We start from the raw sequence: 16,340 nt of genomic DNA on the forward strand, positions 1-16,340 counted from the left end.
CTTGTGGTGAATTTCACACCAAAAAAACTCACTTTTTGTTTGCCTCCTTTGAATCACTCCCCCTGTCTTCCTTCCCAGGTCACATCAGCGGTCGACACGAGTAACTTCGACAACTTCCCAGAGGACAACGAGGACCCGCCTCCAGACGACAACTCCGGCTGGGACGTTGACTTTTGAAGTCGTCCTCCTCTCTCACCTTAAACCAAAAGAGAAAATCTTCTTCTGTTGGCTTGGAGGCCAGCGTGTGGACAAGGCAGTGTTGTAACAAAAAAAAAAAAAAAAAACTGCTTAAATACAAAAGAGAGCATATGGAAAAGAAGTTAAACGGATGGATGGCAAACCCCTCTGGGTCACCGATATGCCTTTATTTCACTGTGGCTCTGGATCAAGCATTTAAAAAAAACGGGACTGCTGTAGCACTTCTTCAGTGTTTTCTCAGCTCTAAAAGGCAAAGGAAAGAAAGTGCAGGGATACTCACACATACACAATACAACAGACGCTGATTATGGAGCCAGATTTCCATGTAACAGGGATTTAGTGGTTGGATGAACGTTCGATAGTCTATCTTTTTGTTTTAATCAAACAAGACGGACTGCTTCAAAAAAAGAGAGGAGGTCGATTGTTGATTTTTTCTGTCTTTGTTTCGGCAATATTTCGGGTGAACTATTTCGGGATTGTGGGAGGATTTTAAGATGTTACTGCAGTTGCTCTCTATTGTTTTTTTTGACATGCAGCTGCTTTGCTGCGGTCTCTGACAGTCCCTCAGAGATTTACACATCACAGTTTGCAAGTTAAACTGGTATCAAGTGCTCAAGACTAACCTGAATGTCACAGATTTTCTCCTCATTTAGCATCCGTTCTGCAAACAGCATGTACAGTATACTCCATCTTTTTGGATTTACAAGAAACAATCCTCTCACATCAAACACTTAGTATAACTAACTTGAAAAGCACAAACACTGTGCATTCAGTGAGGAGAGAGACGTGACTCTTTTTAAGTGCCCTGCCCTGAGATTTAATGAATCACACACCGACACACATGAAATGTCAGCTACTATTTCCATGAAGCAATGTGTCATTATGCACTTAAGACCATTAACTGAGAAAATCAGCAGTTCTAGCTCTTTTAACCGTCTTTTTTTTTTTGTTCTTCAAAATGCTCTTAATCACACATGATTGCTTCTCTACCTGCATACTTCCTTGTTTTTGTAAATCACCCAAATGCCTCGTCCCCTGTTTTCTTCTGACATAACTGTGAACATGGTTTCTACGTCTTTGGTGCTGTTATTGATAAATTATGACGAGTGATGGCAGGATGACAGTACTGGTTATTGTTTTCGTATAGTGATTTTTTTTTGTGTGCTCGATTTCTTTGTAATGTACTTGACTTTCTTCTTTAGAACAATTTGGAGACTTGTGTCGATTTGAGTGAAAATTTTGTTTGCTTTCACTTGGCACCATGTTGCATTGTGCTCAGTGGTGTTCTCAAGATTTTTTTTTGATTTTTTAAAAAAGGTTAAACTATGTTAAAGGTGCGCTATGTAGATTCGGTGGGGAAATTTGAAAGTTGGAGAAGTGAAACAATTCTATGCTATATTTTCTGAACTAAATAGAAAAAACTTCATTCAAAGGAAAAAATGGGTCGATGAACACAGTTTGGAGCTAAAAAGCTACCAGGAGAGTTACGGGTTCACTGTTACGGACCCCCCACCATAAGTTCTCGTTTAGCTTTTAAACTTCAAACAGTTTTCTAGAGACCAAATTTTCCTCTGAGGACAGTTTGGATATAGAGTTGTGAACATATACCACAGAATTTGTACAGTACTTCAACTTTCACATTTCTCAACTCCAAAGTGCACCTTTAAGTTCATCCATAAAAACTCACTTTCTTCTTTGGAGGCAAAATTTACCACATATTATCATATCTTTACTTCGAATCACCGTATGGAAATTCAGAAAAGAAAGTGAAATGAAAGAGTAGAGAGAAAAAAGCTTATAGATGTTTTGCGAAACGTACAAGGTTGACCACTAGCTCAATGACCTCATCCAGATCGTCCCATCTCTCATCCCAAAGTCCGAGCATAAAATCAGAAGTAATGTAAGTGCCTTAAATCAATGGCATACAAAAATTCACATCACATGTCCTCTTTGATGCTGCATGAACACATATACACCTCAAAAACTGACGCGTCCTACTAGGCGGCTGCTTCTCATCCTTTTGTCATATCGAATAAATACATCAAACACCGTGGAAAGAGATTTTTTACGTCATTTGATGGCTGACAAATGTGTATGAAATGAAAGTCCTGCTTCCACCTTTGATTTATCTCACAGTAAAAAAATGACACAAATATTTTATCAAACCCGACATGGCTGCAATGACATGCTATTCTCTTTCTCTATATACCTGATATGGACATCTAACATGAAGTCAACCACAACTGGCCAGATATGAAGTGAACAATACATCAAAGCTCAGACGGCTGCCATGTGTCCACTCGTGAAATCTGAGCTTTTAAAGATGGCAGGAATGATTTGCAGTCTTCATAAAAACGAATATCCTTATTTTCTCCTGTTGACAATCTTTGGCGGCACAATGTCATTGATCATATTGCATCATCATTTCATTGTTTTAATAATGCATAATTCACCCACACAGACTGATATGCTTACATTTATATCCATAAATCATTAACTATGAAAAAAAAGAGAAAAATCTTTTCGTAGGCATACCATAAGTGTTTGACTGTATTACAAGCAGGTTATGTTGATCACAAAGCCTTATATATGCCATCACTTAACAAACCACTGGTTTTAAGTCTTATATTGAGCGCCTTCTGCAATGTTACCTGATATCTGCCTTGTGTTATGTTGTTTTTTCTGCTGTAAATTGATTTTGCAGAGTGCCACGTGTAAGATTTTTAAAAATTATAAAGTAAAAACAATACTTTTGAGTGGTGTTTGTCTCTTTGTCAATTGCAACAACACTATGATTGATTTAAAAGCATAACAGAGTTGTCATTACTCATTTCTGCCACAAGAGGGAGCTGCAGGTAAGACAGCCCTCTCTTCACAAGCAGCTGTAGTGAACCGATATGTTCAGGTTTGCCTGAGATCTAATAATCAGTCCTGGTGTTCGTGTCATCCACTTACAGGTAAGTGCAGATGATTCAGCTTCTCTGGTCTCAGTGTTATTCGAACAACAAATCTGTTTGGGGGGACAGGGGAACGGCTTCAGCCATAACAACAGGGTGACAACTCGGTGAGATCAAAGGGGATCAAAGTGCATCAAAGGAGCTCACCTTACCAGCACTGACATTTAGTAAAGTGGAGATAAAAGCTCCACTTCAAAAGATATACAGCAATTCAAACGCGCCATGTGCTACAGTGTGTTTGTCAGGTGTCTATGGCGCATCTCTGTCTCTCGCACACACAAACAGAAGACACTCGTGGACGCGCACACACACACACACACACACACACACACACACACACACACACAACCTATCACTCCAAACACAAGCAACGTGACCAGCAGATGACGTCCAAGTACCAAAATATTTTCAGAGTAAAAATACACACAAAAGCACCTGTAAGTCCCCCCCCACCCCACACCCACAAAAAAATATTCCAGACGACATGCAGTTTTATCTTCTTTCTTTTTAAAAAAAAATTCAGTAGCTAAAAGACCGAACAACTTGACTGCACCATATCTGATAAAAAAAAAAGACTTCATTTAAGAACTTTAACCATTTTGGTTACACCACCTTGCCAGGCTGCTGTCAAACTTTTAGGGACTTTATTTGAATAGTTTAGGATATTCTTTTTTTTTGGTCTCAGGTTGGGCATTTCTTGCAGTGGGTTGAGCCCAAAGGGTCGGAGAGGAGCAGGACAGATCAGAGCTGCCTTTAATCTCAAAGTGCCAGTCAACCCTGAAAGGCCTCACCGCGGAAGTCCATTAATTCGGTAAACTTTTCACACCCCTTAATGGTCTGCATATCCTACACATTGATGTCCGCCTCTGGTGTAATCAAGCACACTTTGGAGGATAATTGCCCCCTTTGCAATCAGAAGGATCAAATGAAGTAGTTAATCGACGCAAGTGACTTCAATCACTGTCTTCACACAGCCAAAGGGCAGTTAGGCTACTTGAATGTCAAAGAAGGGTGGAATAACCAAACAGCTTTTTGTAAAGGAGGCTAACGGAGCTTTTAAAGAAAGACACACACTGAAGTCTCACACTGTGAAGAACACTGGCGAGGGGTTTGTCACAGTTATAAAGTGAAGCGATTTAACAGATAAAATGTGCCGCAATGCTCTGTATCAAATACGTTCTAGTTCATTTAGCCGAATTTACACATACGAGTGGGAATCATGAAGATAAAAGCCTAGATTAATGTTGAACAGCATTTTGTTGCATACACATCTCTTCTCTTGGATTAATAACTTTAATTATGTGTCAAATCAATTAATGAAACACTAAAAGCATTATTTTTTCTGAAAGCGAAGTATAATTACCATCATTTAAATAAGTGATTAGAACAAAATATAGAGAAAAGACTGTTTAACAAGTGAGAGAATTATGTTATTAAATGGAAAACAACATCATTAAAAGCAAAACATAAAGGATTTTATCGATGTGGTGAAACTATTACATTTGTATCACTCCAGTCTTTGTATTAAAAAAAGACATTTCGTAAGCAGGCTGATAAAATAAGCAAAATATAATGCATTAAAGCAAAACAAATGAAGTAGTCAATCTCTGTCATCATCAAAGTGATTTCAAGAATGTGACAAGAATGAGACAGTCATTGGCCGTGGATATACTTTACTTCTAGGATACGTCACTGGGTGATGGGCATTCAGACAGACCTTGCAGGACTTTATCATTACACAAACATTGTGAAATGCAGTCTTTTTCTCTGTGCACGGAGAATAGATGGCCATTTCCGTACAGTGGGGCTCTCTTTGAAATTCCACCCCTCCGCCTTTGTTGTGCACAGCGAGGGGCGGGAAGACAAACAGGTCCACATGTATAAAGAGATCATCCCAGGACTCAGAGGCAGGAGTCTTCGAAAGCATCGTGCTTAAACTCTCCGGAAACTTTTGGATTCAAGGATTCAAGGCCGCTTTGGACTTTGCTACTCAATCATTTTGTCATCCAGGATTCTTTTCCCCGCTTCTCTTCGCAGCACAGCATAATTATAAGGAGAAAATCATGCAGATTCCATCCGCGCATCGCTTCTTGGCTGTGTATCTCACGCTGTTTGGATACCTTGGGGACGTTTACGCGGGGACAGTCGTGCTGAACTCCAACGCCATCAAAAACTTGCCCGGAGCTGCGGGAAGTAAAGGAGCCGACACTGTCAGTCCGAGTCCGCGCACCTCTCCGTCCAGCAGCTTGGCACACAAACCCCCCGTGGACACCTTGCAGGTAAAGACCGTGCGTAAAAGTAACCCGTGTGCGCCACGGCAACAGTTGCGTTTGTGGAAGTTTTGTGAGTGGTATCTATGTGCTTAAATGACGTGGTGCTTTCCGTTTTCGTCTGAACACAGCAATCCGGTGTTTGCACGGATGATGAAGACTGCGGAGGTGATGAATTCTGCAATGACGCCCGAGGCGTCTGTCTGCCGTGCCGTAAGAGCCGGAAGCGTTGCGCACGGGACTCAATGTGTTGTGCAGGAAACCGCTGCAGCAATGGTGAGCAGAGACATCAGACCTCAACTAATACTGATATTTTGACTTGTTGGATTAGTAATCGTCTTGTCTTAGTAATAACTGATATCAACTTATTTTAAGTTGCTCAGAAGACACGTGAATTAACATGCTGCTACAATGAATACAGACTCTAAACTATATCTTTCAACCTTTATAGGTGTTTGCCAGGCAAATGACATAGCTGGTACAGATGCATCCATCATCACAAGCTGGCACAAAAACAACAACACAATGGAGCATCATGCCAAAAGGCCTCCTACAGCCCACAGCAATCAGCCTCATGCTGTGAAAGGTGAGTGTCCTGTTGAAAACCACTGACCTTTATCAGGGTCAAGTAACGGTCAAGTAAAGAAGATATCAGTGAGCTCTGTGTAATATATTAACATAGTCACTTCTCCTCTTCCCACTCCAGGTCAGGAGGGTGAGACATGTCTGAGGTCTGCAGACTGCTCTGAAGGTCTGTGCTGCGCCCGACACTTCTGGTCTCGCATCTGTAAGCCCGTGCTGACGGAGGGCCAGGTGTGCACGCGCCACCGCAGGAAAGGCAACCACGGTTTGGAGCTGTTCCAGCGCTGCGACTGCGGCGACGGCATGACCTGCCGACAGGAGAAAGGGGAGCGAGACCACAGTGTCAGCAGGACTGCAGCCCGGAACCTACACACCTGTCAGAGACGCTGACACAAACGCATGGACACACAGAGACAGAAATATACACTCGAGAGAGAGAGACACACACACACCCAGCAAAACCCATAAATCAGTCATAGACACTGACAAACACTTTTTCTGCCTTGCATACACCCGAGATGCTGACACACACACACACAGACACCAAACACCTAAGACATTCTTTCCTGCCAAAGTTGCTGACAAAAACAGCACCCGGAAGGATAGACATGATTCCTGGAAAAGTGATACGCCCAGAGGGATGCAACAGAGCAAGACGGACTGATCCAATTCCCCCTCAACAGATGAGGAGTCGGAAGTGTTAGGCAGTGCCATTTCAGAAGTCATGGGAAGATCGATTCATGTCGTTGGTAATGGCAGAGCTGTTTTGTTTCTCTTTTTATGAAACTTGAAGCCTCAGTTATTGCAGTAAATTACTGTATTGTAAATATTATCCTAGAGGTGGCACTTAATTGAGCTATTAAATTCTGTCAACACCAGTATTATAAAGACATGGTGCTGCATGCAATGTAAATGTGTTATAAATATTGTTTTATAAGAAAATGTTATATATAGAAAATCTGTATATATTTGTTTTTATTAAACATCATGTGATAACCTCACTTCTTCTTTCTGCTCCTAACTTTTTGCCCAAAAAGAAATGTCTTTTGGAAAGTTTTTCAATCCATTTTGTCCAAATATTCACTCATCGGCTGGTGCATGTGGGAACATTTCTGGCTAAATAACAACCATCCACTCCTGGAAAGCAAGAGTTATTTGAACAATCACTCAGTGCTGTTTAACTCCGAGCCTAGGCTTCAAAACTCAGTGGTTGAGGGCTGAGTGGATGGTTTAAATTGTTTGGCCAAGATTTGATTTTGAAACTCTTTACACACGATTATTGAAATATGTGCAGACCAACACTCACAGAAAGCATACTTACGACAAACATACAAGGTTAATGAGTCATTACCAGAGCCTCAACATGCCAAATCCTACCATGAAGGCAGAGCATGGTCCATCAGGGATATTTAATCACACGGAAAATAGAACAAAAACAGGACAGGATACTGCAATATCAAATGATAACTGCAGAGAGGTAATGACAAAGTATGTGTGTACTGGCGAGTGTTTGCCAGCTAACCCTTTGGTGTTGCTGGCTAGTTTATAATTATACCTTCCCTGCCTTCATGTGCAGCAGAGCAGATAGCTAGCTATCCAAACTAAAGCCTCTAATTACTTCATCTTACTCAATGTACACAAGGATTCTTGAAATGAGGTGCACCGCAGCACTTTTTTTGTGATGCAACTCAAAACAAATGTAAGAAAAAAAGGATGTAGGTTCTCAAGCAGCACACCCCATTTCCCGGCTGTTGTGCAATGGACGTCCTCCAATGGATAGACGATGAATCCACCCAAATGCACCTTGGTGCCTGTAATTAGACCTGTTTAGATTAGAAGATGGTGGGGAAATTACTGTACTTTCGGCTTGATTCTCGTGTCAGATCAAAAGGAGTAAAAGATCCGCTTGATATGTGGCCGAGCCAGATAACCTCATCATCTGTTTACATGTACAGACTTTAATTTGAAGTTTGTCTGAAAACAAGGTGAGGTTTGCTCTGTAGATCAATGGTAAAAAAAGAAAAAAAAAAAAAGTATAAAAGTATCTGGCGTCATGTTCTAATTTTTGTACTCTGATAATTATCAGGAACATGAAACTTGAACTGCATGCTACTTAATACATCATATTTGTTGTTCCCCTTCATTTACTTTACAGCTTCTGTTACTAGATTCTTCAGTCTATAAAACACAATACGTGGTATTATGGCATGTTAAACTACCTGAAAGTATTTACCATGGTCACGAGTTGCACGTATCAGAAAGAATAACACAATAGTAGAATATATGGAAATGTAATATTATTGGGCAATTGGCCTGCGTAAGTATTGCACTTTAAATAGCACATTTTTGTGCCAATTATACTTACAAGAATTTGCTCATACATTCTTTTACTTGGCTTCTCTTAGATTATTTTTAAATGTTCAGCTCATTTGACCAAGGTTAAGGATTAGGTTTACGGGACATGCAATGGTATGCAGGCAAGAGACACCCTCCATTTAAACAATTTAGTGTCCATTCTTCAGAGTCATTAAGAGTAATGGGAGCATTGTCAGCAGTACAATATACCATGCAGGCGCAGCCAAGTCATGTTTGTGGGGGTCCTGGAATCTGTGAGAGTGTGTGTGTGTGTGTGTGTGTGTGTGTTTGTGAGAGACAGAGAGAGAGCTTGTCATCATTACTACAACCACAAACTAGCACAGGCCACAGGCATGCGCCCCAAACTCAAGTAAGGCCAGTGTGTGTGTGTGTGTGTGTGTGTGTGTGTGTGTGTGAGACGTGCAGATAGGGTACATTTAGTGGACTCCAGAGAAACAGTAACAATAACAACAGACACACACACACACACACACACACACAATAATGGCCCCACATACCAACTCCCAGCCATTACACACATACATCCACACAGACACATGTCCACACAGGTACACACATGTATTCACACACACACCCTTACAGAAACAAATCTTGGGGTGTGAGAGGTTTGGAGTAAGCAGCACACTCACCCACCCAATAGCATCCAAACCAATTACTTTGAGTGTTGTCATACCACAAGAATGAATCAGCAAGCGTTTGTTTTTTTTCATGCTACTGTTGGCTTCCACAAGCTAAAAACATGTAACTACAGCAAAATGTAATGTTAAAGACACAGATGCATGCTATTAATCATAAATACATGGATACACACAAGTCACTTCTGATGGATCTTATTCTAAGAAGCATTTTATTTGTTCCTTAGATGCAATACTCAAACTCAAAGCAAAAGAAGATTCTAATCTAAGTGGGTTGACTTTCATCAAGTACAGTGTATCACAATAACACTTAATGGGCAATCAAACCCAGAATATATTTGTTTATACCGCTGCCTTGATATCTGCTATCTCCTTTCAGGATCTAGGCCTTACAATAAAGCTTTTCTCTGCTGGAGTACCTGGCGTATCTGCCATTGTTATTCTAACACCGCTGCCAAACACCCTTGACAGACATCCCTGAGTTAACAAACCCATGAGTGAACCATCAGAGATGAAAGGGCAAAGAAACGAGGCTGTGTACACAGAGGCAATGCATGTTATTTTGTCAGATGAAAGAGATGGCATACTTCTGGAATGAGCATTCGGATCAAAACCAAGCTCTTATGTAAACAACATTTCACAGGGAGGTGTCAAACTTCTGGCACTGATCGCTTCATAGCAAAGAGGCACAATGCTCACTATTCATCTTTGTGGGATGACAATCTGCCTGATTGAGCAACAACGGGAAATCTCTCTGTCCTTGGGAAATAATAATTAAACAAAGGACAACAGCACAATGCGTTGAGTGTGTGAATGCAGGTGTAGAGCAGGTTCGCTCCGTTCGTCTGGCTTGTAGGTGATGTCAACACAACAGGAAACAATGCTTTCAAAGAAAGAGCTGATGACGTATTGTACTCTTCTTGGGTTTCATGTTATTCACCAGTGACAACTGTCCAACTCACTTTCTATACGCATTTGTTTTTTTGCTTCTCTTTGTCTACCTGTCAATTCCTGCATAGAATTCAGCTTAATTAAAAGGCATTTGTTTCTTTACCAGAGTGAGCTGTTAAAATTAGGGATGACCCGATACCGATACCAGTATTTGGCATTGGTCCGATGCCGCCTTTAAGTACTCATACTCGTAAAGCTATGCGGACACAACTGCACCGATACCACTTTACGGCGGGCGTGCGCCTCTTTTCAGTTGAGCGGGTAGGCGGAGAGAAGCAAGATGTCAGCGGTGTGGAGATATTTCAGCGTAAACAATGACGACAAAAGAAGAGCAGACTGCAAACTTTGCACTCCCCGGCCTTCCGTGCGTGGCTCACACGCTACAGCTAGCTGTTAATGAAGGACTTTTGGCTCAGAGGAGTGTAGCTGACGCGGTGTCAGTCGGACGTAAAATTGTTGGACATTTTAAGCATTCGGCGTTAGCCTACTCCCGCCTGGAAGACATTTAGCTGCAGCTCAACCAGCCCGTAAGAAGACTCCAACAAGACGTGCAGATGCGCTGGAATAGCACGTACTACATGCTACAGTCTCTCACCGAGCAGAAGCGGGTTCTGGGAATATTTGGCTCCGAATATGAACTCCCCGACAATCTTACAGCGCACCAGTGGACACTTCTGGAAAAAAAGTTGTCTGTTTTGGCTCCGTTTGAGGAGTTAACCCGAAAAGTGAGCTCGTCCAATGCTTTAGCATCAGATGTAATTCCTGCTGTGACCGTGCTTCAGAGACTTTTGACCAAAGAAACAGATACGGATCAGGGCATTAAGTACTCGTAACAGTTCTCGGTATCGGTGAGTACCCAAATGTAAGTACTTGTACTTATACTTGGTTTGCAAAAAAGTGGTATTGGTGCATCTCTAGTTAAGATCAACATTAATCATCATGACTGTGTGTTATGGAGCTGGAGTCAGGATGTGCTTAGATTAGTTTAGCAATATTTACTGGTTGCAAGCCTGGCCCTGGAGCTATGATACTGCAGGAGAATGACAATGTGGAATGGGCTCATGACACAGCACAGTCAGTACGTGTTCATGCATGATTATGCCATTCAATTGGACTAACTGTCCTTGTCCCAGTATTCAAGTCCCAGGGAAGAATTGATGGATTGATGGAAATATTTCAGACTCTGCTAGACTTCGCTTGGTGGTGAAATGCCACCTTTCAGCTGGTTACTAACGGACCGTCTTCTGGTTAACCTTACTAACAAGTCAGCAAGCAGCAAACTACTTGAGTATCGAAAGATGAAAACACGGAACAACCTTACAGCTCTGTTCATCGACTCTTAACATACGCTTTACTTTTGGTGAGAATGTGATGCACTCTTTCCTTATGGTGATAACTGAAGGCAGACCACAAAGTGACCTCTGTTAAGCATTAATGCTCTTTAATTTATGGGTCAAAGCCTGATGCAGGAACTGTCGAGCACAGAACTCCTAAGCCAAATTGTGTCTGATTGAGGGGTTTACAAGCTAGAGTAAATCAACTCCCAACCCCAAATACAGAATCCATGTTTATGCATTTTAAAACTCCAGCTTTAGTTAGACTTAAACAATAAATCAACTCTTTCTTACTGCATAGTTCGTACTGACTGTTTGCCTACCCATACCCTCCATATTAAGGGTGAACTTTTTTGAATTTTCTCAGTCTACTCAGTTATGCATTCAAAACAAAGCTTTGGCAACATGTTACCAGTTCTTCTTCTTCAAAAAAAAAATTAGCCTGTATGAGTCTTAAATGTTAACTGTAAGGCACGTTTACCAGAATTTAACTTAACCACTGGCTGTCTTCAGACTATTTACAACCACTTTCTTGCCACACAAAGTCATATTACAGTCATTTTTAACTTTATCATTTACCTTGAAGATAGATTTTAGTCGGATAGTGAGCCAAAGTCAGTGACATCTCTAATACTGCCCCTGGGCCCGGAACAAAAAAATGTGGTAGAGTTGATGACATCAATTGATAAACTGCTTTATTAAATGTTTCACTGATTTTGACTATCTTTTTGGAGAGGAGGAGACCTCTGGGATAATTTGGCTCCCAGATAACACCTTGATCAAATTCAGAATAGTCTTTGTGAAGTTTATAGTCCCCCCCTCTAGTTGCATCTATGCTGCTCTGTGTGCAGTGATAGAGCTGAAAACATATTTGACTGAAAAAAAATGAAAGTCATCTTGGTGCTTTTGCAACGGATGATTCATTGATATGAAACTTTTTTGATGTCAGCCTCACAGCGCGGTGTGCCAGATACATGTGGTAGGCACCCGTATGTGTTGGTCTTCCTACAAGTAAAATGGCACCAGCTCTTAAGACATGACATCATGAGACTGTGCACAGTCACTGCACTCTGCTCATGTTGGCCATGAGTAGTCCAACACCCAACTGTCTGTCAAACCACAAACATTAATTTTTACACTTCTATTGTGTGGGTTTTTCCATGTGGCAACCACAAGGCCCAGCCCGTCTCTGAATGCTATCCCTGGGACAGATTCGTGACATTGGCTTTGCTCACGAGGGGAGGCTTATGAATGACTGGTTTGATCCATCCTGGTGTTCCTTCCATCTGCAGCTGACACCTCCTCTGTGGTCTCAGGTCCCTCTCTGATGATGTCATACAATGTTTGAGTCCTGGTTTACCACATAAAGGAAACTTGGCTACACTGGCTTCAGCTGTAAAGGCCCATAGTCAGTAAGTGTGTTGGTCTAAAACAGAAACAAGTGGTCGTATTATGTTGCCTAAGCTGCCTGTTACAGTAACACTTCATGAAAGTCCAAGTAAAAAGATACCTGACCACAATACCCAGTGTTTTGCTTTGCTCTGTTGCCTTCTGGACTCTGTTTATGTTCAATTTGCTGCTGGCTTTTTCAACAAATCCAGTGGTGGAACAACTGGGAGACAAGGAACTCCAATTCATCCTCTACCACCTGTATCCTTCAGGTGAATTATTTCACTCTCTACCTTCATATGCAACATATCCAGGGCTTACACATCTGCAACCAATCCAGTGCAAACAAACAATATGCCCATGGTTGTTAACATTAATATTCCAATATGTGACGCCTATACCCGCTCTGCCAGAGGAGCAAGGAGCAAACAGATGCTTTAGAAAAAGTAGACGCAGAGTTGCAGCGAGGGATAAAATGCCTACTCTTCATTATGGCGGGTCCAGAAGCTTGCTGCTGGCGGCTTCAGACTGGTGCTAGGACAAGGGCCAGGACCAGCGCTGGCTCAGCTCCTGGCTGCTATGTTAAGTCTGCCTCAGCCACAACCACATTGCGCAAAGCTGCTTCACACATATAATTTACTCATTATTCAAGAAGTCAAAAAATATGCGACACAGGGAGAGAGATGGTAGAAAACTAACAGTTGTTAGCCGTTCTGTGAGAAATACAGTTGTATCCAGTTATATAGCATTAAGAGATGGCAGGCTTATGGAGTCACAGTCAATTAGCACAGCTGATTGCATAGACGTGACCGCAAAAAAGCTTATACTTTGAAAAATACTTTATAGTACTGAGGGAGACAGCTTAGCCAATGATTGGCACACCTCAGTATGAGTGCGTGCCATCAGTAGGCATTACTGGCTTCTATAAATAATCCAGTATGCTCATAGAGCACAGATTACTTTTTACAAGGAGCAGGAAATAGGCATCTCCGAGGCCTCGGTTCCTTTCATAAAACATCCACAACAGGAGATGAGTCTATCTGTTTGTTGACAACACAGGCGCCTGTCTCAGTGTGTAAGCAGGAGCATCAAAAGCTCTGAATGTGGGGTAAAGGACTACCTTCACTCAACAGGGAAGCATCCTATCAGACAATGACTCAGTAATGGCCAAAGCAGCTGTCCCATTAACAGTCATCAGGCCTTAATCAGAGCCCTTTTTGCCACTCGCCACCTTCTTTCATGTCATCCCCCATCAAATCCATCTCTTCTGCCTCATCACCCAAACTCTTTAATGTCCCTGCTTGTTTTCCGTCTTTTCAACAACAGAAAAAAACACTGTCTTTAACCCCACCAAAGAAAATGGTTAAATGCACAATCTCATTTGTGTAGGGACTTTACTAAGGTGGAGTCTTTGGTAATAGAATGAAAGGGAGGAGGCCGAGGAGCTTTGATCTCTCTAGGGGGCAAATGGATTGGATTGTCTTGCCCCTGCTGGTGGGGCTAAGCCGGGGACAGTGTGAGACGCAGGGGGTCATATCAAAGGTGGTTATCTTCAGAGGGGCTTCTCAGCGGCACATTAGTACACTATCTAAATGTTGATTTGTTCACACTAACATCAGAGAAAGCCTAAATGAGCTGACAAAAGGAAACACCCAGTGAATGTTAATGAGCAAAGTGGTCAAGTTCACTGAATTCAACAGATGTGTGTATAGCTCTTCTCCTCCTCTCTTCCACGGCTTGATTTTAAAGCTGCAGACGATTTAGAGTTCTTATCAATCATAGTAAACCTATAGGCTTTATATCCTAATGTACTGGCTCTTCTTAGAGCACCCATCCTTAATAGCGTGGCATGCTCATTGTCTATGTTGTGGGTAAGGCAACGATTGGGAACACCCTATAGCCTCAGCAAAAGCCATGTTGAGGTCGCTGACTGTGTGTGTGTTCCTCCGTTGTGGGTGGGAAACATCATATTACTGTCACTCTCACAGCTGACATTTGGAGAAAGGTATAAATCAAACACACATACACACTTCAGCACCCACTGTCAGCCAAAACCAGAGACAAAGAATTACATTTATCTTGCATGACATCTTTGCCCCTAATTTGATCATCTGCGGACATCAAAACGATCTGTTCACAAATACCCCTGCTGGTGCAAACCACAAACTACACATGCATCTGCTGGAGGGGAACCACTGTCGCATTTAAAGTCATCCTGAAGTGGCAGGGCTAGCATAAGGGAAGGTGAACGGAAATAAGAAAAGGGAACAAAAGTTTCTCAGAAGTCGAGTGACTCAAAATTGAATTCAAACACGACTGCCAGAAGCTGTCAACCTGAAGAGTCCCTGCTGTTCTTCACCAGCGAAAAGACAAGTCATAGCACACAGTTCCATCTTTAGTATTTTAAACCCTGCCAGGCTTGTTTGACAGAATTCTCAGTAATAACCAGAAAAAGACAAAAAATAGGACTCCTTTGCTGGTGTCACAGTTTGCTATTCTCTTTGTGCATGGCCTGATGTGGGATTGCAAATATGCATGTCTATTTTTAGGGACTTCTAAGTCCAGGTGCACCCATGTGGGTCATTTCATATCATTAGAAACATTTCCAGAGATGAACAAATGCTCATGGCACTCATTTAATTCTGGGCTTTATCCGTATAGTACCGTGAATCAAAGCCAAGTCAAATGATTGGTGTTATTTTTGAATCTATACTGAAATTCTGGTTGACACACTGGTTTAAAATGCCTAATACTTTGGTTATCATGTGCATCAAATGTTAAACTCAGCACATTCTCGAGAGGTTTGAAACAGACTCAAAAGTCTCAGTCTAACCCCCCCCCCCCCCCCCCCCCCCACTGCTGAGACGTACATTTCTCTGTACTCAGTTATTAACCGTGCCATCTGTCTTTTAGGCTCTTTCCCCTTGTCTGCTGCTGGTGGTAAATATTTGCTGAACAGAGATAGTGTTCATGAATTGGTACTCCAATGTCTCCTTTGCATAATAGTTGTTGTGAAGGCCTCCATTGTCCCATTTAAACTGACCACAGAGTGTATTTTGGTGATGTCGGCAAGGCTTGGCTTCTCTACAACTCTAATTAGCATTCCTTCCAGATAAAACAATGATCACTTGAATACGACCAAGCTAAGCTTGCAGGAAGTGAGCTAAAGAGCCGATAGGACCCCGTGATTACAAAGCAACTAACTCCAGTCCTCCATGTATGTTTTGATTCAGCATCACCCCCTGTCACCCCATGTTGTGCCATCACTAATCTTGTCTTAAGTTATCTTCAAACTACCGCTTTGGCCCCGCAGCTACAGGCCTTATCATTTATTGATTATGTCTCATAGATTAAAGGAGCTGCTTTCATTTCCAGAAGAATGTGCCCCACTCTTTGTGTCCATATGGAAGCATTTGCCAGACAGATGGGTTATTTTCCCCCCTTAGGAAAGGTCCTGTCGGTCAGAAAGGGATTCACAGGGACTTGGTAAGAAGTGGTGCTATTGATAACCAATTGTCGTTCGCTTTGAAGTACAACTCCAAGTTGATCTGACCATAAACAATAAAGAAAAAGCGGTGAAAATCATGCAAGAATTAATGAACAAAATAAGTAAAGCCGAAAACATTAACTAAGATCTCTTGAGCCTCT

The 16,340-nt window shown here is 41.8% G+C and overlaps 2 protein-coding genes across 3 annotated transcripts in view; both read left to right on the forward strand.

The window, feature by feature from the left end:
- LOC109981882 (cGMP-dependent protein kinase 1) overlaps positions 1-2,954 on the forward strand; it is an 85,201-nt gene extending 82,247 nt beyond the window's left edge. For both annotated transcript variants that reach the window (XM_029276825.2, XM_020630864.3), the window contains exon 18: positions 79-2,954. In XM_029276825.2, the coding sequence (XP_029132658.1) occupies positions 79-177 (99 nt within the window). In that variant the 3' untranslated portion in view covers positions 178-2,954. The remainder of the gene's footprint in view (positions 1-78) is intronic.
- A 1,985-nt stretch (positions 2,955-4,939) lies between these two features.
- Positions 4,940-7,002, forward strand: LOC109981886 (dickkopf-related protein 1-like). The gene is made up of 4 exons (XM_020630872.3): positions 4,940-5,434; positions 5,557-5,701; positions 5,877-6,011; positions 6,132-7,002. The coding sequence occupies exons 1-4, from the start codon at positions 5,219-5,221 to the stop codon at positions 6,395-6,397; spliced, it is 762 nt and encodes a 253-aa protein (XP_020486528.1). The 5' UTR covers positions 4,940-5,218; the 3' UTR covers positions 6,398-7,002.
- The last annotated feature ends 9,338 nt before the right edge of the window (positions 7,003-16,340 follow it).

The sequence above is a fragment of the Labrus bergylta genome, chromosome 10 (genome assembly GCF_963930695.1).
Source record: "Labrus bergylta chromosome 10, fLabBer1.1, whole genome shotgun sequence".
Classification (NCBI taxonomy): Eukaryota; Metazoa; Chordata; class Actinopteri; order Labriformes; family Labridae; genus Labrus; species Labrus bergylta.

What these genes read in the sequence shown, in the direction of transcription:
- LOC109981886 (XM_020630872.3), top strand. Translation starts at nt 5,219, where the DNA reads ATGCAGATTCCATCCGCGCATCGCTTCTTGGCTGTGTATCTCACGCTG. An exon ending in CCCCCGTGGACACCTTGCAG is followed by an intron (nt 5,435 to 5,556) that starts GTAAAGACCGTG and finishes GTCTGAACACAG; the next exon opens with CAATCCGGTGTTTGCACGGA. An exon ending in AGGAAACCGCTGCAGCAATG is followed by an intron (nt 5,702 to 5,876) that starts GTGAGCAGAGAC and finishes CAACCTTTATAG; the next exon opens with GTGTTTGCCAGGCAAATGAC.